This window comes from Copadichromis virginalis, linkage group LG14 (genome assembly GCF_057382275.1).
Source record: "Copadichromis virginalis isolate Kocher_CV1m ecotype Utaka linkage group LG14, C_Virginalis_male_GT1.1, whole genome shotgun sequence".
Lineage (NCBI taxonomy): Eukaryota > Metazoa > Chordata > Actinopteri > Cichliformes > Cichlidae > Copadichromis > Copadichromis virginalis.
In genome coordinates, this window is record NC_140631.1 from 35,283,583 (window position 1) to 35,307,574 (window position 23,992).

The following is a 23,992-nucleotide window of genomic DNA, read 5'->3' on the forward strand; positions in this document are numbered from 1 at the left end:
ATGGAAGTGTATATGATGTCGAGGAAACAAGTGTTGGTATTCAAAGAGTTATTATTACATGGCTGTTCAGCTATTAACATCACTTTTTATTAGTTAAAAATATTTTTTCTCAAATACAAATATAATATAGAATCATAATACCATATAATACAACTTTAAGCAAATGCATAGTGTTACATTTAAAAAAAACTACTGCTAAATTTGTTACAATGCTTTTACAATATCACTGCACGACATATGAAACTATTAGTCTGTTTTCGAGGTTGTGTTCTGCCATCTAGCGGTCACGCTGGGTAGCACAGTGGCGCCTCGCCCTACGTCATATAATAATAAGGAAGTAGTGGCCAGATAAACCGCACTAGTCTAGGTGGAGGTTATTTTGGGACGGTATTCTTCTGTATGTATTGTAAAAAAAAATCCCTGTACGATCACACGCGGCTTAAAAAAAGCAGTGATGTGAAGGGTCGGCTCCATCGGCTCATCCCGCTGTAGTTATTTCCCCCAGTGTGCTCTTTCTCTTTCCCTCTTTGTCTTTTATGTGGAGAAGATCGATGGAGAAATACTCACTTGTTAAAGTGATCGGTGAAGGCTCGTTTGGCCGGGCCGTGTTAGTGCGGTGTAAAAGCAGTCAGGAAAAATATGTGGTGAAGGAGATTCAGCTGCCAAAGGTATGTGCAAGGAAAGGAGGGAATGTCCTCACCTGTTTGGAGCAAACGGATCAGTCTGATTCAAATCTTCCCCCGAAACTGTGATGATTATAAAACATTCAAGTAAAATAAGACTTGTTGGAATTCCAGGCGTGATGTTGCAGCCTGGGGTCGGATATGGAAATTTTTTATTTTATTTGAGTTTAGTTTCGTTTTTTGCGCCTTGCTGATAACCTGCCAGATTGCTGCTTACACTGAGACATGGAAGCTGTTTGTTGTCAGCCTGCCTTTGTTTGTTTGTTTTGTTTCGCGCTGTATGGAATACAATCATGTTTGCATTTGCATTTTTATAGAATCAGTCCAAACTGGAGAATTCGAGGAGGGAAGCCATCCTGCTGTCCAGAATGAAACATCCTAATATTGTGGCTTTCAGGGAGGCATTCGAGGGTAATCGTACACACGAATATCACTCGCTTTAAAAGTCATTGCAAACCTTTTATGAGCATACTGTTACGATTGTTTGGATTTCAAAATAGCACGTGTGATTGTGTTTGTTTAGCTGATGAACTCCTGTGGATTGTTATGGAGTACTGCAGTGGAGGAGATCTGCTCCAGAGGATTAAGCAACAGAAGTCAAACCAGTTCAGTGTTGATAATGTACGTCCTGACTTCCTGCACTCATGATCACAATTACCCTTCCCTACTTGTGTTTCATTGGGTTTTTAAATTCTTTTTTCAGATCTTGAAGTGGTTCGCTGAAATGTGCGCAGGTGCAAAGCATATCCATGATCAGCGAGTTCTGCACAGAGATCTGAAATCCAAGGTACAGTCACGTCTAGGTTTTCTAGCTTATGCATTTTACTTTGTTCAGGGTACATTAATGAATGTGTCTTCTGGTTCATTCAGGTCAAACCTGCCTTCAACATAGAGAGAAGAATCAGATTTCCTATGTTTGTTCTCTCAGTTCTCTCAGTTTGAACACTCATGTCACTCGGTAGCATTTACTGAACAAATTCAGCTCTGTAATTCCAGATTTCAGCTAAATTACATCTTAAAAAAAGGTATCCATGATCAGCATATTTTAGCCCAGTGTGTAAAAAATATGCAACAGACCTATAGACAGTGACTGTGCTTAGGAGTCACTGCACCTAGTCCTCCGATTACCACTTGGACCACTGTTACCTTCACCCTTCTCATCTTCTTGAGCTCTTCTCTGACCCCGTGCTACTTCTCTAGCTTCTTGTGTTCCTTCTTCCTGATGTTACTGCCATTTTGTCTGTCTGTATCTGGAAGTCCCACAGGATCTTAGCTCGCCCTAGGGGGCGTGTCTGATTTTGACCTCGGAACTTCCAGGCCATATTCGGCACAGATGTTTCTGTATACTATTCAATTTCAATTCAATTTTATTTATATAGCGCCAAATCACAACAAAAGTCGCCTCAAGGCGCTTCATAGATACAGAGAAAAACCCAACAATCATATGACCCCCTATGAGCAAGCACTTTGGCGACAGTGGGAAGGAAAAACTCCCTTTTAACAGGAAGAAACCTCCGGCAGAACCAGTCTCAGGGAGGGGCGGCCATCTGCTGCGACCGGTTGGGGTGAGAGAAGGAAGACAGGATAAAGACATGCTGTGGAAGAGAGACAGAGGTTAATAACAGATATGATTCAATGCAGAGAGGTCTAATACATAGTGAGTGAGAAAGGTGACTGGAAAGGAAAAACTCAATGCATCATGGGAATCCCCCGGCAGCCTACATCTATTGCAGCAGGCTACTAGCATCTTGCACCCTGCTGTTATGTGCTGGATTGTCTCAGAGGCATCTTTACACAGCCTGCACCTGGGGTCTTGCCTGGTGTGATAGACCCCAGCCTCTATGGATCTTGTGCTCAGAGCTTGTTCCTGTGCTGCCATGATTAGTGCCTCTGTGCTGCTTTCAGTCCAGCTTTGTTCAGCCACTTGTAGGACTTCTCGATGTCAGCCACTTCCTCTATCTGCCTCTGGTACATACCGTGCAGGGGCCTATCCTTCCATGGTGGTTCCTCTTCTTCCTCCTTTTCTTGGGTTTCTGCTGCCTGGTATTCACTGAGCACGCGGTGAGTTGGGGCCATCTTCCTGATGTATTTGTGGATGTTCATTGTCTCATCCTGGATTGTGGTACTGACACTCACCATTCCCCGGCCTCCTTCCTTCCGCTTAGCGTATAGCCTCAGGGTGCTGGACTTGGGGTGAATCCTCCATGCATGGTGGGGAGCTTCCTGGTTTTGATGTCAGTGGCTTCTATCTTCTCCTTTGGCCAGGTTATTATCCCAGCAAGGTACCTGCTCACGGGCGGAGCGTAGGTGTTGATAGCCCGGATCTTGTTCTTATTGTTCAGCTGATTTCTCAGGACTTGCCTGACTCTCTGCGGGTACTTCATGGTTGCATCTTTCCTAGCAGCCTCTTCATGGATAAACATTTGCCTGTGGGATCCCCAGATACTTGTAGCTGTCCTCTATGTCTGCAGTGTTGCCATCTGGTAGTGTGATTCCCTCAATTCTGACTACCTTCCCAGTCTTTGTTACCATCTGAGTACACTTCTCCAGCCCGAATGACATTCCAATGTCATTGCTGTATATCCCGGTGGTGTGGATCAGTGAATTTCATGTCAGGCAAGCACAATTGAATCCAAATCGGAATCATTTTGCTTGGTTGTGTGTTGAATGAAATGAACAAAAATGAAACTGCTGATCCAGATCAGAAACATTACAACCCATCTATGTGATATAATCTCATTTTGCCATAATTGGCTGTACTTATAGCTTGTGTCATGTTAAATCATCACTTATCTTTCATCCTCACCCAGAACATTTTCCTGACCGATAATGGGACAGTCAAGCTTGGAGACTTTGGCTCAGCCTGTATTTTGAACAGGTAAAGAACCTGATTCTGTTCAGCTTTTTTAAGTTAATGTTGAGTTTGTCGATTTTAAATTTGATTGTAAATTTGTTCCAGCTCGAAGGCTTACGCTCATGCATATGTTGGAACTCCGTATTATGTGGCACCAGAAATCTGGGACAATAAGCCGTACAACAATAAGAGGTATGCTACTGTGAGCGTTCGGCTGGATCCTCCGGTTTATATTAAACAATATAAAGATGAAATTATGTTTCTTCTCCATAGATCAGTGTCTGTGCTTAGAAAATGTGTGCCATTGTAACAAGAAATGTTAAAAGCAGAAATGTAAATATACACTCACCAACCACTTCATTAGGTACAGCTTGCTATGACTGGGTTAAAACCCCTTTTACCCTCAGAACTGCTTTAATTCAATAGGAGGGTGGAGGGTTTCTCAAAGTTTTTGTCCATATTAACATTATAGCAACACAGTTGCTGCAGATTTGCCAACTGAACACCTGTGCTGCAAATCTCCTGTTCAGCATGCTGCTGAACAGGAGATTAGCATGTTTTCATGCTGCTCATGCCAGATTCAGATCATGCCATCCAAATGTGGCAGCAGAAATTGAGACTTGTAAGACCGCACAATATTTTCCTAATCTATGTTGTTCAATTTTGGTGTGAATTGTGGCCTCGGTTTCCTGTTTTTTGCTGACAAGAGTGGCACTCGGTGTATTTATTCTCCTGCTGTGGCGCAGCATTTTCATGTTCAACATTTTGCACGTTCAGAGATCCTGTTCAGCATACTTTGGTTGTAGTAAGTGATTATTTGATTTACTGTTGCCTTCCTATTAGCTCAAAGCAGTCTGGCCATTCTCCTCTGACCTCTGGCATCAATAAGTCATTCTGACCCAAGGAAATTATGCTTGCTAGATATTTTCTCTTTTTTCTGACTATTCTCTGTAAACCCAGAGGTAGTTGTGTCAGAAAAATCCCAGCAGATCAGCAGTTTTTAAAATATACAGTATAGTCTGTCTGGCGCTAACGTGCCACATTTACATTTAAATCTCCTTTCTTCCCCATTTTGATTCCCGTTTTCAGCAGGCCGTCATGTACCCACTAAAATAGCCAGTGAGTGTATGAATTGACTAAAATGTGCTAACAAGAGTTTCTGGGCATGTTTTCTACATGAATAAAATTTGTGAATACGGATTAATAGTAACTAGATCGATGAGAAAAGAAACAGGAACCTATGCTAGAATAGTCTACAGTTGTGTGCAAAAATTGTTGGCAGTGCTGTCACTGCCCATACTAAATTTTTATTTGTTTGCCAATAAAAATGTTTTGAATCTCACAGAACCCTTGTGTTATTCACAATATCAAAAAAAGCATGTAAAAATAATCTAAAGAAAATCTGAAAAATCAACTTTGTGCCATGACTGTACATACAAATAATACATCTGTTTAACCAACTGTGTGGTTTTTATTTTTAAAAAGGGACATGCCAGAACCAAATCTGGTCAAACTATGGTGACAGTAGAGCACCTGCAGAGTGTGTGTACATATTTGTGCGTATATGCGGAATTACTGTATGTGATAATTATAGTTCATTGGAATGCCTACAGTAGTTATTGAAAGTATGTGTGAAATCTGCACTACAAAAATATCCAGAGATCTTAAAGGACTTGGATCACCAAGTGCTAGCCCTCGAGTGGCCCTCGAGTCTGCCGCTGCACATTTCATTCAGCCACACTTCATGTCGTGTTACGATAGAGCAGGGCAGAATGATACCAAGGGATCATCTCTTTTCAAACCCAACTCTTCTGTTCTTGCCATCATAGCCGACTGAACATTCCTAACACTGACGTATACAGCTAGCATCAAGCACTGTAACACTCACTTGAGTAATACATGAATAACAACTATGTACCAGAACAAAAAGTGACTGAATAAAATGAAGAAATAGCAACATAAAACACTGTCATCCTCTGTAGAGAGACAGTGCAAAGACTAACTAAAAGTTAAGTCATATTCTGGCTTCTTAAAGTGGGACTAAGTCATTAAAACTTTGAGAACCCCCGGCTTAGAGTCTCTCTGCAGGCTTTTTTTCCCTGACAGCATACATTTACATGTTATTTTCAGTCTCTGATTTAGTTTGAGTTCTCTGACTAAAGGGGCTCAGCAGTGATTGTGTAACTCATGCATGGGTTAACCAGTTCTCTCTGACTCTGCCAGTACATGATGAAATGTCTGGTGTGAATGAATAACCATTTCTCCCTTTGTGTGTTCTGCAGTGATGTGTGGTCTCTAGGCTGCGTCCTGTACGAGCTCTGCACCCTGCGACACCCGGTACTCCCTCCTCCACACTTCATGCACAGTGTGGTTTGTTGTGTCTTCACGCTTTTCTCCTGTGTCCAGTTCCAGGCATCCAGCTGGAAGAGTCTGATTCTTAAGGTGTGCCGGGGTGCATACCCTCCCCTCCCCAGTCATCTTCCTTATGAGTTGCAGTACTTGGTCAAGCAGATGTTCAAGACAAACCCGAAAGACAGACCGTCCCTGCACACCATCCTGACCTCTCACAGGGTTTCTAAACTCTTGCGTACACACCTGCCCTCCCAGGGAAAATCAGTATGTTGAACCTGATTTTAGGGCTGCACATTCATCACAGTCACTTGCTGTTTTGACCTAATGGTAGCATGAGAATTTAAACTCTTACGCAACTTTGCCAGCTGTGGTAATCCAATGTGGACCCTTTGTTTGTTCAGATGGCCGCAGAGCTCGTGCTGTGCATTTGATTCAGGGCGGTGTTTTGAATCTTTTACAGGCCTCAGAGAGGGAGGAGCAGGCGAGGCATACAGGTCGATGGAACAGAGAGGAGGGAAAGAATGTGGCTCGTCTTCTGGGAGAGAAGAGTTTAATAAAAACATCAACATCTGAAGGTGGAGTCAAAGCTAACAATGTTATGTTGAAGAAAATGATCTACTGTTGCACTGCTGGCAGGGTTACATTACTGAATTTGTTCTTAAGACTGTATGGTTTGTCATCAAAATATGTCCTAAATAACCCTTTAAATCAGGTATGGACTTATCAAAAAGCTGCTTCGAAAGCAGAGACCCCGCCCCTCGAAAGCAGTGGTCTACTGAGCCATCAGACACCGTGCTGCAGGTGTTAGCTAATGCCAGTCTGGTTTCATCTGACAGCGTGACATCAACTGGCTGGACCTTCACAAGTTCTACTCATGAAGGTATGGTAGCAGCAGAATTTCATTTCCTGAAAGGTGCAAAAATAAGCGGCGGAGACTGAAATGCCAAACCAAAGCATTCTGTTGCAGGGGAGCCAGAGGACAGCAGGCAGAGAAGACGATGGGAAAGGAATCCTCCTGAGAGGCTTCTGAGTCTGCTGGAGAAGGCTCAGCTGAGCAAAGCCTCCAGCACCTTCATAATAAACAGAGGTCTGCTGATCTGTGAGCAGACTCTTATCTCAATATAAGCTGTAGATAGCCCAACTGAAATCTTTAATGTGTTCATCATTGTGGTGTTGTTCAGGTGAAGACCCTCTGTTGGGACCACTCTCCCATCCTCAGGGTGATGACACGGATGGGCCCGAACAAGAGCTGGTTATAGACGAGGACCGACTGCAGCCACGCTCTGATGATGAAGACACGTAAGTAACCCTGACATATTGTTGTTTAATATCCCAGCATTAATGCAGAGCATATTAGATGATGTTGTACAGCATCTGGACATAAAGGGAAATAGTTACAGCAGTGTTTTAATTGATTTTAATGTGAACAGGGTGAGAAAAAGACTGAAATGGGAAGGATACTGAATGAAAGTATAGTTCTTAAATTGTGTTGACTTTGTTGGTCCTCTCACTGCAGGGACTTTGAAGAGGAATCTCCATGTGACTGGATGGATGAAGCTGAGAAAATATTTTTGGAACACTAAGACCTTTTTTCCTTCTGAGCCTGTAAAAAAGGAAAGGTTAACTTTTAAATGCTGCAACAACACACTAAAATTTTAACTGTGTTTATTTTTCAGCTTGCTGTCAGAAAACCTTGTGCACATAAAGATGTTTAGAAGTTTTGTGTGCTCTGTTTAATAAGTTGTGTTCGCCTCAGGTTAGCAGTGATAAACATTCCTTGCAATTTGAGGCCACTGGGAAGCTTCTGTTTGGCTTGTTCGGAAAACAGGAAATATTAGAGTCAGAAAGGTTATGTCTCCATGCAGTCGCACCAATTTGAGCCCGCCTGCACCTTTTGAAGTCTGTTTCTTTTGCGATATCAAAAGCAGACTAAACATCTTGTTGCTGTTATATGGCTTTTATTCTTGTGACTAAACAAACCACATATCTGGTATTTTCAGCTGCTTTGTTGTTTTTTCATTTTCTAGTGAGTGCTTACAGGGCCCATCCTTCCTGCACTCTATTTGGTTTATGTACCACTAGGTGGAGTTGGAATCCCTTTGGGATCCCATTGTGTGGAATGGGAAACGCTATCGTGTGGTTCAGATCAGGGTAATTAAAGTTTGGTAAAATAAACTAAAAACTAAAATTAGATGTGAAAAAATGTGTTTAGGTAACAAAATAAGATTAAAAACCAGACTTATGGAAAAAGAAAAAAATAACTGAAATGGTTTTGTGAACTTAGAAGACTAACCAGAATAAAATAAAATATGGGAAAATATGTAGAAAATAGCTTTAGTTTCAGACTTTCTTTGTTTGGTAAAATTTGTTATCAGTTCCCCTGATGAGGCTTTGATGGACTTGTCTATTGAGATTTTGTATTCTTATAAGATGTCTGTCAACTGCTTTCATAAGGGGTTTTTTTTTTTAATCCCCGTGCTGATTTTCCTCAGTTTACCTCTGACATATGCACTCCATACAATAATACTACTTATCTTAACACTGACCAAAAAAAAAGAAGCAATTTTCAAACAAAACAAAACCCGAACTGAAACGAGCAAACCCACTCTGGATACTAAATCTAAACTGAAGTGAAAACAAAAAGTCAAAAATGAAATAAAAATAAAAACGAATTAGAAAATACAAAATGATAACCATTGTTTCAGATGCGATTAAGCTTCTAATTAGCAGTGGCAGTGAAATAAATCAGTGAGTCCCCATGCTGCATAAAGACGTTATAAATACAAAGGAGCAAGTGGAACATGTTACTGTATTTGGTTTGCCAAATGAGAAGCCTGACGGAATAGGACCAGACAATAGAACAGCCACATGTTTGGCTACAGACAGACTTAACCCAAGCCTTGCCCATTACAGTTTGGGCTGAGCAGGATAGGGATACTACAGCCCGTTGAGTCAACAAAACCACAATGATTCACCAACAGTCACACCAGAGCTGGATTATCCAGCTGCTAAAGTTCTTTCAGTAACTTAGAACTCCTAGTGGCTGACATGAGCGCTCCATGGTATCTTTTACCAGATATCTGCCCACGATGTGTTTCACTGAGGAAGCTCAACCCTTATCACGAGGGCACAATGAATCCCCTCTCCAGTGCTCACAGTTCATCTCCCCCCCCCCCGCTTTTTAGAAATAGAAAAAAAAGCACCTCCATAGCATAGATGTGCATGTTTGGAAAAGATACATGTAATGTGATGTATCATAGCAGAGCTGCAACTTCATCATGGTCTGTGTCCTGCAGATAGAAGGGTCTCCCACCACTGGCCATGATGAACCGGGAAGTGTCTTTATGTATTGGTCTTATAAACTGAGGGGTTGGAGGTGTATGAATTTGTCTAAAAGAGTTTATACTGGCTGTTTGAACTTCTGCCACCTCTGAGAATTTAGGATTAACAGTAATAGCTATAAATATAATATAAGTATTTCCTTATGAACATCCAATATGAGTACAAAGACTGAACTCAGACTGAAACTCAGAGGTTTGCAGCAAATGATCACTTGCTTAGTTTCAGTTTACTTCAGTTTACTGAAACTAAGGTGAGCAAACCTATGACTTCCAGTTAATCTCACATGAGTGATATCACAAAGACAGAGGATGCACGAAGATCAGTGACTAACTAGAAATCAGTCAAGAGGGGAAGCAAAGTTGCAGGAATACTAAGGAGGTGAAGTAAATGTACCGCTCAGTAGTGCAGCAGTGGTAATGCACATAAAGTAAAATTTACAACCAGTGAATTACATGTACAATATTGCTTGGAAAAACATATCTGGAAAATTGAGCTTTGCTATAAGCAAACAAAACTTTCTTCAGTGGAAATAAAAAACATGTTTGGCAGGAACCTGGCCAGGCCTCACACAGGGAAATAATAGCCCAGTTAGTCAAGTATGGACGTGAGGGGAGCAATAATACAGGCATTCATTCAAGGTGTTGGATAGATCAGAGATTGCATCTTAAATCATGTCTTTTAAAAAAATATCCACAAAGATATCCACAAAAATATCCGAGCCTGATTATGATCAAGTGCAAGCTGCCAATACCACACAAAAGGTTTTAAGGAAGAAGAAAAAAGTGAAATTGGGCAAGTATCTTGCCTAACTTCCATACATATCAGATTATTATTATTCAGTATTTAAAAGAGGAAGGTAGACTAACACAGGCCCTGAAGCAAGAAATAATGTCTGGGGAAAAGGAGGAACAGCCTTCAAGAAATATGTGAAACACTGCAAAAGGATATAAACAATCCCGAAAAATGTTCACGTTTGAACAATGAAAAGAGCACCTACTTTTGCAGCAACGAGATATGATTCTCTACACTGCATTGAATCACTTGTAAGTTACTGCAGTCTCTTTTCTCATGCCATGTAAGTGTGTCCTCTACCTGCTGTATTCAAATTTCCTTATAAATTATTTCATTTTTTAAAAGTTTCTTGCCAGTATAATTTTTTATAATATTAAAACAAAAATTGCATTTAAAACCAGAGTTTCAAAGAAATCTAAACAATAAAGCATTGTTTGTTTGCAAGTGCCAGGTATACCTGATTTGTCCACCTCATTTAACTACTGGTGCAAAAGGAAATGAACATGAACAGAGGTTTCCTCTTGCAGGAAGGACGTATGTGCTGTCTCCAACAGACATGTCTGCTGTATAAATGTGCCAGAAAAAAAAAGAAATAAAAAAGCTGTTTAAATAAATTGTTCAAAACTCCTGCACTTAAGATTGGGTTTGTGAGGTCATTGTGAAAATAGTGTGTCTGCTGCTGTGACTCAGTGGTTTGACTAAAGCATACACCGAGAAGGGCAACTATCTACAGTGATTTCCTATCACTTTTGTAACCTGCCACCTTGGTGCAGTGTGTTTGTGAACATTTGGTGACACCTTTTTTGTTGAAGTATGATCAAAACCACAAGGCCCTAGTTTGTTCCTTGCACGCAAGCTGAGCACCACATATGAAAACATCAGAAAATACCGAGGCGTGCATAGTGATGTAGCATTTCCTTGCTCTCATTCTAATGTACTCACTTTGAAACGTGCTGTTTCCGGTTTTTCATTATATGCTCGGATCTGTAGTGAAGCTGCACTTCTAGCTATTGTTCAGGCCCTAATCTGAGTTCCCTCACCGATTTTCTTCCTGCTCATCCGGGTGACCTGATAGCAAACAATCCAGAAGCACGTATGTCTGTGTAGGTTGTCAGTCATCCAGGTCATGGTCAAGAAAAGCGACTGGACTTCTTTAAGTTTCTTCAAGATATTTCTTAACTCTCATTTGAGAAGCTTCTTCAGTTCCAAGACCAAATCGTTGACCTGTTATTGATAATGTGCCTCATCACATGACCCAAGGTGTGGTGTGGTGTGGTGTCATTATACACATTATCGTCCAGTACCACCCATTCTTATCAAATGATGCACAAAAGACCTTTCATTATGCCTGGTTGGGAGATTGTCCACACTTCGACCCTCAGCTGCTGTCATCACCCTTGATGAAAAATTGACTTCCTATCTGCCGCTGTCCCTTATTCCCCTTTTGTCTCCCTGTTTTTGTGGCCTCCTTTTTGAACACCCCCAGTTTCACTCAGGAAGAGCTGTGCAGATGCAAGATGACCCAGTGATCTCAGTCTGGCTACTGATGCTTAGAAAGGCATTTTCTGATAGATTCCTCTCTCAGTTTTCTTATTCAGAGCAAACTATCAGAGCAAAAACAGTAATAATAATTTGCTGTTTTACTCTTTGTTTGTTTTATATAAATGTAGCAACGTTTCTGCGCTATAGCTAGTGGACATTTGTAGCCTCAGTGCATAGCAGCAGACCATGAAACCTTCTGTCATGACTCACCCAGTAAAGAGGAGTATTGTTTATTCTTCATGGGGAGCCGCTCTTCCTGTTAATAACAAAGCACTTAGGCGCTGCAGTTGGGAGTCTCTTTGCAACTATAAATATGGAAGCTGTCATTGTTATGATTATTTCAAGCCCTTTGCAGTGACCCTCCATTGTCTTTTGCCTGTGTTTTGTAGTGATGTATCAGACAATATGAGACTGGCGTAGCCAAGCAGGGCTTTGTCATGGAGCTGCACAATTCATCAGCTGCTCAAAGTAAAAAGGTCAAGAACAGTTAAATCTGGATCCCGGGTTATGTGAAGTGGGACACTGCTGGCTCCAGGCAGGTTGGAGAGTCATTTGTTGTTATAAATGCTGCTATTGTTCGTAACTTAAACGCCTGTTAACTCCTGATGAGTTGGACCACCTTTAAGTAAGGTCATAGGCTCTGCTGTCTCCTCTCTCATCCTCTCATCAGCCACTGCTAGGCACGTTTGTTCAACCGCTCTTAAATTCGAACATCTATACCAGCCAATCATATGGCAGAAGAACTGTAGGTTTAGGTGTGTAAACGTGGTTTAAATGACCATCTGAAGTTGAAGCTAGCATCTGAATGAGCAAGGAAGGTTATTTAAATTATTTTGAATTTTCAGTTATTTAAATGTGGCATGGTTGCTGGGGCCGGACAGGCTGCTCTGAATATTTTAGAAAATGATGTGGTTTTCCAATTAGAGTTTGGAGAGAATGGTCCAAAATAAACACAAATATATATGCTACCTAAAAATATATAACACTTTTTTATTCTAAGTGCTTTTTATCTAACATTCATACTCCAACAGATGCATCAGAGAGCAACTTGGTGTTAGTATCTTGCCTAGGGATATTTGGCATGCAAACTGAAGCAGCCGAGGATCAAACCACCAACCTCCCAGTTTGTAGATGACATGCTCTACTTCCTGAGCGAAAGCTGACCATGTCCATCCATTTATGGATCACCACAGTGTGCCCATCTTCCGATGACTGCTTCCAGCACAGTCCGTGTCACAAAGCTCAGACCAACTGGTTTGTTGAAGGCAAAAGAGGGGCCGACCCATTATGAGCAAGGTGTCCCTAATACTCACATATTTGCATGTTGCATGTTGCAATCATACATAATGTTTATTATGTGGCTGTTGTTTTGTGCACTGGTCTCCCTTGACAAAAAAGAACAACACTTCTGATATTGCGGAAACAGCACTGTTGAAAAAACACTGTCGAAACAACACCTTCAACAACGCTCTTTTTTTCCACCTCACTGACCTTAACGTGACACTTATGTTTTTGCATACTCTACATCTCTTGAATGAAGCAGCATGTATCACCCACTGCTTAGCCTATATCATGTGACTAACCGAATTGTGAAGATGATTCATTGTGAACACCCACAGTGAAGAGGGCCTCAGACCTATATGTTTGACACTGAATTCGATGAATGAGAAAAATACAAACATTTCTTCAGGCATGAAAAACAACTGATTCCCATAGATTCTCATACACTACTGGACTTTAAAAAATGAATATTATACAAATTACTGACACAACTAAGATACTCTCATTAATCATAGTGATAGAATCACTGTGATCAACAATGGATTTGAATCATATTTGTGTTTTCTTCATAGTTAAGTCTGCAGTTCACAGGGATAGCTTAAAAGGGGAAAAAACTGAGCAGTAATTGCAGCATCATCAGCAAGATTGCAGCCTCTGGTATTTAGTGTTTTTGTTCATTTCATGAACTGCAAAGACACAAATCATACTGATTCAAATATCTTGTCCCAACAGTTCACAAGTCTTTTCATGAAACATTAATAAAGCTTGAAGTTGAATCTGAAGTCAGAATGATTTCCACATAATGCTAGCTGGTGGTGACATACACAGTTTTAGCTAAAACATCTTAAGCTTAGCTTAAGAATGTGCATTCATCTGACTATAGGTAACAATTTTCATTTACCTTTAAATAAGCTTTGGGTTGGCTTTCACATAAAAGTTTTGTTAGCTAAGAAAAACTAAAGTTGGTTTAATGTGTCAAACAGATCCATTCAAGTATGAAAGCACTTCGTGTGAAGTGAAACATTCGTTGCTTTGATTGTGTCAATGTGTGTTATGTAAGTTTAGAATAGTGCAATCTCCTGCACAAATTGGTAAAGAAAGACAGTTAATGGCTAAGCTCTTTTATCAGTCATGTAACTTTGGTGACACATTGCTTGAGTAGTGTTTGCATCAGAGCAAATGTTTTACAATAAGAATGTACTGTTCTGTGTGAGGATTTGCTTAAAAATAGTGGTTGAGATGCATAACAAGAATGCTTCAATGTTTCAGGTTTTCTTGTGTATTTCTTCAGTCTCCACCCATTTCCATAGACAATTTACTTTATTCAAATGATATAAGCCAGCAATGAAGAAGCTAAAGAAAAACTCAGACTAGGCTACTCGTGCAGTGGAAATGTACAACAAGCAGAAATGATCGTGCGCATTATGATGCTTCAGGTCACTATTGTGACCGCTGGAATTATTTTCGTCTCATCTGTCTTTTAGCTTAGGTTAATTGTGTCTCATGTTTCTGAAGCAATGACGATAACCTCAGCAAGATCAATGAGCCTAATTTTCACAATCTGAAGTCAGAATATCTGTTGTCTCCGCAAGATCGCAGCTAAAAAGGGTGTGGAAGCTGTATTTTAAGCTTTCCATGCTAAATTCGATGAGGAACTTGAAATGTTTTTGTATGACAAATGAATCATTGCTAAAAATAATAATAATAATAAAATAAAAAAATAACTCCAACACTTAAACAATAAACCTAACAGGATCTTACTAAGAACTGTAGCAATTCTTAGTAATTAAATTTAGCAATTCAGTTCAGCTAAATGTGGAATTGAATAGTGATTTTCTGTGGCTCCAGCACACTAAATTCTGCTGAGGAAGAGAGGGAAGGTATTGTGTGCTCTGAGAGGCTCTGGGGAAATTCCTTATGTGGAACACGGTGACCTCAAAGCTGACCTGTCAGTGTCAGCTTTTATGTGTGGATGTACTGGGGAATGAGCTACAGGGATGTGTTTCGAGAATGCCTACTGAGGTATTTGCAGGGCTATTGATAATAGCAGTGTCATGTGCGTAATGGAACTAAGGTGTAAAAGTTCATGGTGGATTTCAGGTCAGTATAACTTTTGCAGATCATCTCCTTTTTGCAGCTCTGTTTAGAATTTTGAGTCCTCTCATGGACTGAACCACATAACAAAATTGGTATGGCCCAGATCTGGCCCACACAATGTGCTTACTAAAGGCCCACATACTGCAAAGAATGTGGGCCCTTTAGTGGCCCAGATCTGGTTTGCCAGAGGTGGCCCACACATGGGCCAGCACAAGGACAGTTGCAGACACACTGGTGGTCCTGTACTGGCCCATGTGTGGACTACCTCTGGCAAACCAGATCTGGGCCACCAAAGGGCCGTCATTCTTTGCGGTATGTGGGCCATGTGTAAGTTGTGTGCAGCCACGGGCCAGTTGCAGACACACTGGTGGCCCTGTGCTGGCCCAGAACAGTTTCAGCTCTGGAACCAGATGTCAGCCTAGTTTGTACCTTAATCAAGTCATGTAATAACAACATGTGCCGGAACATAATAGTGCAAAATAAACATGACGAAACTCTGTTCAGACAGTGAATGGCTGAATTCTTATATAGCGCTTTTTTACTCTCCCGGATTACTCAAAGTGCTCTATATAACATGCCATATTCACCCAATCACACACTTTCTCTAAACTGAGTGCTTCCTAACTACATTCATACACATTCACACTCTTGACATGCAGACTGGAGCAGCATTTGAAACGTTGGCTACCATATCATTATAGTATTGCAACATGGCATTTGAGTCTTCTAACTAAAATAAGAAAATAGGAACATAAATAGTGCCATCATTGTCAGACCTGGCCCACGTCTGGTTGACATACACCCTGCCATGACACCAGTCAGTCAGCAGTGCCAGCTTGATGCCGGATTCAGGCCAGACCTGTTTTCTATGAGCCTGGGCAACATACACCAAACCACAAACAATTTATTTTTTAAAAAGCTCACAGATATTAGGACATTCACACCAGTGATGAGCACATGCAATCTTCTTACCACAGCTGTTAGTGTATAGCAGGGCTCTCAATTTCACAAACTTGTGAAAAAAAAAGTAACCATATGCTTCTTAAAAAAATGTTCCAAACTAAATAAACCTGTTACTACAAAAAGCTAAATAAACTAATATATGTTCAATCTATAGAATGTACTATGAAATTCAATAATGTGCTGATAAGTATACATACAGAAGATTAAAGGAAATGAAAGATGCACATGATGAACAAATGACATCACCCACAGGTTTGTGGGCTGTTTTTTTTTTTTTTTTAACTTAGACTTCCAGTTTTGCAATGAGAGTACAGTGTGCCAAGTTTGCAAGCTGATTAGTAAGTTGCATCCATAGAATACATGGATGCATGGCACAGATGTGCTCCAGATACCTGCTAATTAGTACCAGTAACTCTAATGAATTAGCTGAGGTGAAGCCTAGCAGACAGCTAAATACCTAGTTAGCGTGCACCTGTCGCTTAGCAGGCCACCTGAATAATGAAAATTTGTTTTATGTCTGCTCTAAATTTGGGCATATGTGCAGTCACTCATTTTGGAGCCTTCCTCAAATAGTAGGCTGAGGAACTAAAGTTTCTTGTATGTGATTGCTTGCTTTATTCGTGAACCACAGAGGTTGCTTCACTTCACTGACAGAATTTAAAAGGACAGAGCTACTATTATTTTTTAAAATTGTAATGCTTTAGGAAAACTTTGCTTTTTCTAACAGAAAATTATAGTTTGCAACAGTTAAAAAAAAGGATTCAATAACGACATGAAATCATTTTGAATGTCTTTAAGTGCACATTATTATTTGCTATATGGGCACTTTAAAAGTACATACAGTCTTGTGTGTGGCATGGCCCAGTGACCTTTACTTTCTCCCACAAGATAGTCAGTTGCAACAGTAAGCAGTTTCCTTTGGTTAGAAGCTGTAGGTGGGGATTAATGCCTTTACACTGACTGATCAGACATTGCCCGTGCCCCCAGAAGTCACCAGGGGAAGGTCTTCCAGCAAAGGAAACCCAAACTTATCCCATCAAGCAGAACACACCCAGTGTTAATGTCTTGTTTATCGTTCTCAAAGACACTGTAACACCATGTTAGATCAGGCTTAAGACACAAAGGCTGAAAATTGAATGTTTTGTTACAGCTTACATGTATGTGCACTTATTGCATGGGAAAGGGACAAACTTTACTGAGCTTTAGAGGCAGTAGGGTGTGTCCAAGATATTAATCTGTCAGCCCAAACTATGAAATACTTGATTGTCACCAACCAGTCTAAGCAAGTGATTTAATGTTTACAGGAATTTCCAGGTGATTTTGCAAGGATTTGTCAGAATGTTAACCCTTCCCAAAAATGTCTCTTGTCCTGCTGGGACTTGCTTCTGGTCTTACAGGAAATTGAACTGTGGCTTCATTTCTAATGTATTTCAACATTTTTTAAGGGACCATCACACTTCCACCAGCATCTTCCCACACATAGAAACAAAAAAGTAAAGAAATGTAGTAACAGAATTTGCTAACCCTTTCGTATTCTCCCAAACCTCCTGGCATGGTTTTCCCAGTTTGAGCAATAGAGTTTTGTTGTCCATGAATCATCTTGCATCAGGGTTCCTGCTACCTGTACTAATGCAAAACAAGCTGCAACAGGCTGTATTCATTCCTAGAGGTAGACTCATGCAGTCATTAAAGACAAGAACAGTGATGTGACTTGTGCACACGCTTTCAGTTAAATCCAGTCGAATTGTCTCTATTTAATTTCCTGCCTTCATTCCTGAAATATACGGGAGACCAGAATGAACTTTCCTCCCCTAATGAGCCAAATGCTATTTGTGCTGCATGTTTTGCTAGACACCATGGTACCCTGACGAAGGGAGTGTTTTATCAACATGCTGGTCATGCTTTGTTTCATTCCCAAGACGTTACTGCCAAGACATTATTCAACCAAAAGCTGATTTGGACACAGAACTCCTCCAAGGGTTGATAACGCCTGTTTATAGTCCAAGGTGACAAGAGAGTGAAGGAAGATAATTTCTGTCTGGTTATTTAGCCTGCTTGCCTGCCTCCCTGCACACACTGTACTCATTCCACATTTGGTTATTAGTTAAGTGCTGCTTCTGATTTTAGATAAGTGAGTGAAGTTCTTGTGTAGTTATGAGTAACATTCTTTTTTTCAAACCACATCCTGGCAACTCATTAGCTAAAACTTTGCTTTTATTACCATCTCCTTCCCAGGCAGGAAAAATGCCTTGAAGACAAGTAGCCTGGTGCCCACCCCACCTTCTCTTATAATGATGATAATGCCAATTTTCCAAGAAAAAAAGCAAACCAAGATGAGTTTGAAAATATAAAATATGATATATATGGTATATGAGGCTGATTCAGAGAGAATTGTGGGAAACTGGAGTAGATACAACAGGCAGTGTCCATATCACGACAGCGACTTCCTTTTTAAATGTTTCCTGTAAGACATGCAGGGGGGAAAACGGCTGATGATCCTCAACAGAGACCCTCTTTCCTCACATCCATTTAGTCACTGTCATGTGACAACTTCACCCAAATCTCACTACAACCCCACCCAAAAAGCACACACACGCACATACACACAGTGAAGCCTCTGTAGGTGTCCGAGCAGAAATGACTCTCAAAACAGACTGAGAGAACATCAACACAGCCCCTTCAGAGGATTATTTTAAAAACAGTTGGATTTCTCACATGGGAACATGAACCTAAAGCTAAAGTGTAGATCCAGACTCGTTTTTGTCTCTACTAAGACTTGCAGTTTGACATTAACTGTAATGACCCTGATGCAGGCAGTACAACAGCCCAAACATTGTTGCTGTTTTGTATGACCTTGGACGATACCACTAGTCCTAAATTACTTGTTTACATTATGGTATCTCTACTTTATGGTAAATGTGAAAACTTGTCAAACTTTCTTTGCACGTTACAGTCTAAGACTCAGTGGTACTGCTATTGATGCATTATCTTTGCATCAATGGCATAAGAAACTCACAGGTCACACTGCAGTATGCTTTGATGAATGCTCCCATGCAAAATTACCAGAGCAATCCTGAACAGTTTGTGTTGACAAGCAGTGCCGTGTCTGTGTTTTCTCATCCTGCAGCCTGCTGGGAAGGAGAGGTCAAGCTGATTAGATAACTGCTGTGGAGAGGATCCTGCTGGGATCATGTGAGGGGTTTAATCCCTGACACAGTGACTTTGCACCGGCGTTTGACTTTTTTTCTTATACACAACCCATGAGATTAAGCAGCATGCTTAGAAATTTTCAATAAAATGGCAAGTTGCATCAGTCACTGATACAGAAAGACAAAGGTGTGAAGCAATGTGCAAAATGTATGCTTATAAAAATATGAGACGTTTAAATCAGGTTTAAATATGTGACTTCCTGTATGGCTTCCTACATCACTGTTCTATCTGTGCTGACCTTTGCTTCGTCTATCAAGTGCTGTGAAAACCTGATGGTTAGAGTGCATTAGCTAATTACACAACCTTATACAGTCACGCACAGTGACAGATCCATAACGTGCCGTTGTGGTTTTTTGACTGTTACAATGTTGCTCAGTAAGCATGTGGTCATGTGTTCATGATGACGGCCTTCTGCGTAGATACTTGTTTGTCTTCATAACATCCCAGGTTTTTAATCCTGGCCTTGACTCAGTCACATGGCCTCAAAAGCGGAGATGGGGTATGGGGCGTATAAATAAAGTGCAGTCGACTGACCTTCGAATTCAGGCTATGTCAATAAAGTTAGGGGGCTGTGTGCTGGCTGTTCTCACATGCTGTGCGTGCTCCTCGCTCATGTCTTATCATCGGTGCGGTTGCTCACAGCAAGAGTGAGCATGTGTGAAAAATATTTCACAGGCTTTGTATTTACACAAATGTGTGAGCGATTATTTGTTATGCTGCCTGGCTGGTAGAAATGTAATCTCATGTTGAACAAAGACATCCTGATTCACTGTACAAATTGCACGATTCTGTGGCAGACCTCTGGGTTGTATTATAGTCACTTTGTGCCCTTGTAGATGAGGAAAATAAAATGTTCCAAGATGATAAAATGTAATCTCTATTTAACTTTAAAAAAGCCTAAATGGCATTCGTTGAACCCCTGTTGATCCTCTTACAGTGTTTAAACATTGATCATTTTGGCACACACAAGCTTTGATGTTCTTAATGCTTCTGAATACAACATTTCCTTGTATTTCTTTTACAAGTTGTTTGGTGACAAATTTTAAGAGTATGTTTTTGTCAGTTAGCAACAAAAACACTTCTTCTTTTTACCGATCTCCAAAAGACTTTCTGCTTCCACAATTGTACAACCTCTTTGCGTGCAAGACTAATCCTCGAAACATTTTTAGCAACAAGAGGTTTTGCTCTGTTTTGCTTGGTGCAGGATGCTACAACAGTTTTTAACTTTTTAGTCACCACTGGAACTGGAACTGGAAGTCCGATGTCACGACAGTTAAATGCAAATAAGCGTGTAATGTGCCAGTAACATATTTGTATATTCCGGAGCTGCCACGTTTAACAATACAAACCACAGAAATTTTAGCATTAAGAGCATGTTGTTGATTCAAATGACAAAAAGTTTCAGATGCAATCATTTGTTTTAGGTATTACATAACTTTTATTCATTGCTGTGGCATGAGTGCAGCATGAGGAACTCAGTCAGTGCATTTAAGGTCATTAAAGACATCGAGTCCAAACATGAAATACCAGCCAAACACAACAGGGCGCTTATGTGATCTATCTGTACATTTAAAGAAAAAAAAAGCCCTGCACATTTATAGCTTGATATACCTTTATGTTAATTAAATAGATAACAGTCTAAAGTTAGCACCACAACTTACCACGGAAATGTACAAACGCACAAGCATATGAAGCAGTCAGTTTCATAACTGTCCTGCTGTTCAGTGATCACTTTCCCTTAAACGTCATAGACGACTTTAATTGTGCTTTACATAATTACATTTCACTCCACAGGAAATGAAAATTAGAAAGTAGTAACATTAAAACCACAGTTGTGAAAAAGTTCATATGTTAATACTGCAAAACAGAGGCTGTGAAGACCAGATCCGGACATTTGCCCTGAGACTAAAACAGATAAAGCGCTCAACGAAACAAAAAAACAACAAAAAATCAGATCTGTCTTTTTTTTTAATGGATGGATGAGTTTTATCTTTTACCCTGGACGTAGCGACCCCATTTTCACACTGAAGACTCACCGTGAAAGACTTTAGCTTTTAGATGACTTAGACTACACTGCAGATTGGTGGTGGATTCTGAGTGCAGAGCCTCAGAGAACTTGCTGTCATATTTACAAGTGGTCTGAGACTTCCTCTTGAAGCTATTCTGAATGGTCTCTGAGGTGAAGTAATAAACAATGGGATCAAAGCAGCAGTTGGATACAGCAATGCAGAGGGCTACTGGATAGATGGTTCGAACCACCGACTCCTCATAACAGCCTCCTAAAATTTTAGTACGGACTAGAGCATAGAAAACCAGGTTTACATTGTAGGGGATGAAACAAAAACAGAAAATAGTAAGGTGCACGATTATCATACGCAGGATCTTTTTCTTGTTCATGTTCCCACCACGGCTGATAGTTTGGGGACGGCGCAGAGTCTGTAACACCATGATGGAGCAAAATACGTTGAGTAGCAAGGGGATGAGGAAGCCTACTGTCTCTATGAAAATCACCACTTTAGAGAGGGATGATTTCCACTGCTTGGATGAGAAATTCTCAAAGCAGTAAGTGGCATTTCCTTTTTCATTTGAGGTGGTATCCAACAAGAATCCTGTGGGGATACTGCCTGAAAGCACCAGCACCCATACACCAACACATACTATTTTAGCATTGCGCTTGGTCCTGAGCGTCCTTGAGCGAAAGGGGTGCACAATGGCCAAAAACCTGTCCACGCTAATGCAGGTGAGGAAGAGAATACTGCCATACATGTTGGTGTAGAAAAGTGACACAGACAATTTACAGAGAATCCCTCCAAAAGGCCAGTTCTGGTTGATGAAATAGAAGACCCGTAGCGGCAGGGTGAAGACAAACAGAAGGTCAGACAATACCAAGTTTATCATGTAGGTTGTGGTCTCATTCCTCATTTTCAGAGAGCAGGAGAATATATAGATGGCCACAACGTTGGTGATAAGTCCAACAACAAATACAATGCTGAAGACCGTACTGTATAGTGGATATTTGAACCCATCATTCTTGATGCATGAGTTGGATATTGAAGAGTTGTTGTACATTATCATTATCAGTTTTAAGATTGCAGGGATGGGAAGTGTTTGTTATGCAATAGCTCTTCAGGGAAAGGTATTTCCAGCACGATCAACTGACCATGAATGAATTATGAAGAAGAGAACAGTTCAGTACTGAGAGATGCTCAATCCATTAGAGCAACTTTTTTTTTTTTTGTTCAACACAGCGGTGCATATTGCTGCATGTTTCCCTCCCTTTTCTGGATGTTATTTCGGGGGTTACCTCAGTTGAAAAGACCCCTCCCAGAGGACAGAGATCCAGGCTGGAGTGTCTTCCCCTCCCCCTGCCCTGTCTCTCGGCCAGACAGCACCCCACAAGTTAGAGGGTTAGCTTTACTTACTCAGATAAATCAGTCACATGAATGTGCCACCTTTTTGCTCTCAAGGTCCCAAATAATCACGAGCTGCTCAATCCACAAAGAGAGAAATGGGAAATCCACATTCAGGTCCATTAGAGAAGTGACCTCATGGCAGGATTCTTGTTCTTTGTCAAAACCCAGCCTTGTGGTTTTGTTCTTCTCAGCTCCGAATCAGTGAAGTCGTCATAAGCTTTCCATCTCCCACATGGTCATGACCACAAATGACCATGGTTCTTTCCAAGCAGAGCTCTCAGCGTGACAATTCAATGTGTTTTTGTCTTCTGTCTGCCCTCAGTTTCTCTTTCCTTTCCCTTCTTTGTTTTACTAACCTAGTTGCTCAACCAGTATCTCTCTCACTCCTCTTCATACAGCCTCGGGGTCTTTTGCTCACCACTCATCACACCACTCAGGCTCGACTACTCCTTTGTACCCGGCAGTTTTTTGCAGTTTGGGTAGAAGAGAGAGAAGCTGTAGTAACTCCTCCCACTGCCTCTGGTCCTCCTACTCCTTTGTCTGCTTTTACAGTCAACCACATAAACAGAAGTGCATTGAGAGGAAACTTAATTTAAAAAATGAGCTCATAGTTACTCTAAAATACTGTCACAGAATTTGAAACACAGATCACTGAAATACATTTAAAAGAAAAGGTTCAAGTTTTTCTCTTGACCCGTTTTTCAGTAAAATGTTAAGTTTGTAATTGCTGAATATTTGTTTTTGTAAAAGCACATAAAAATTTTCATCTATTGAGACAAGAAAAATAGGTAAAATATTTGCTTTCTACAAATGGGTTACATGTTTGGATAATAAAATATGTCACGCTGTACAACATAGGCTACAACATGTCTACAGCTAAAAATACTGCACTTCACCTCCTCTCATCACTACCTACTTTGAAATTGAGTTGGGATGTTGGAAACACTTTTTTTTTTAGCTTAATAAGAGCTATTACTTTTGTTATTGTAACACTTTACTGCTAATATACTTTTTCATTTTAAAAAGGCTTGATTTTATTATTTTTCCCCTCATTAGTTAAGCTGTTAATAACAGCAGGAGGCCAAAAGTGCCTGAGAAGTTCTCTGAAACCCCACAGGGTCTCCACTCATCTGACAGAAAGTATGGGAAAATTCAGCTGTCTTCTTCTTGTTTGTGACGACCTGTGTGGGCAGCTAAAGCTTCTGCTGAAGAACCGATTTTTATTTTCAAAAGGACATTAGTAATGAGGACGAACAGAAAACTCTCCTTCTGTTCAGCAGGTTTTTTTTCTCCTGCCCCTGTCACTCCATGGACACAACCTTCTCTTCTTGGGGCATTCTGGCTATCCTTTTGCAGTAACTCTCTCCTTGGCAGTCAGTAAAAAACATTGGGGTATGTGTTGTGAATGAAGTAGCTTAGTACGGGGGAATGTGCAGTTTAGAACTGTTCTCAGGCAACTTAAC

At 40.6% G+C, this 23,992-nt stretch overlaps 2 protein-coding genes across 2 annotated transcripts; one reads left to right on the plus strand and one right to left on the minus strand.

Annotated features, from left to right (window-relative positions):
- The first annotated feature begins 330 nt into the window (after window positions 1-330).
- On the plus strand, window positions 331-8,476 carry nek3 (NIMA related kinase 3). Its single transcript, XM_085430632.1, has 13 exons — window positions 331-668; window positions 1,001-1,094; window positions 1,207-1,304; window positions 1,387-1,470; window positions 3,494-3,561; window positions 3,643-3,729; window positions 5,820-5,874; window positions 5,944-6,153; window positions 6,350-6,464; window positions 6,602-6,769; window positions 6,857-6,976; window positions 7,071-7,188; window positions 7,406-8,476. Exons 1-13 carry the CDS (start codon window positions 537-539, stop codon window positions 7,470-7,472), a joined length of 1,416 nt encoding a protein of 471 aa, XP_085286758.1. The 5' UTR covers window positions 331-536; the 3' UTR covers window positions 7,473-8,476.
- Window positions 8,477-20,527: 12,051 nt separating this feature from the next.
- Window positions 20,528-22,987, minus strand: lpar6a (lysophosphatidic acid receptor 6a). The gene has a single exon (XM_085430633.1). It carries the CDS (start codon window positions 22,189-22,191, stop codon window positions 21,136-21,138), a length of 1,056 nt encoding a protein of 351 aa, XP_085286759.1. The 5' UTR covers window positions 22,192-22,987; the 3' UTR covers window positions 20,528-21,135.
- Window positions 22,988-23,992: the final 1,005 nt, after the last annotated feature.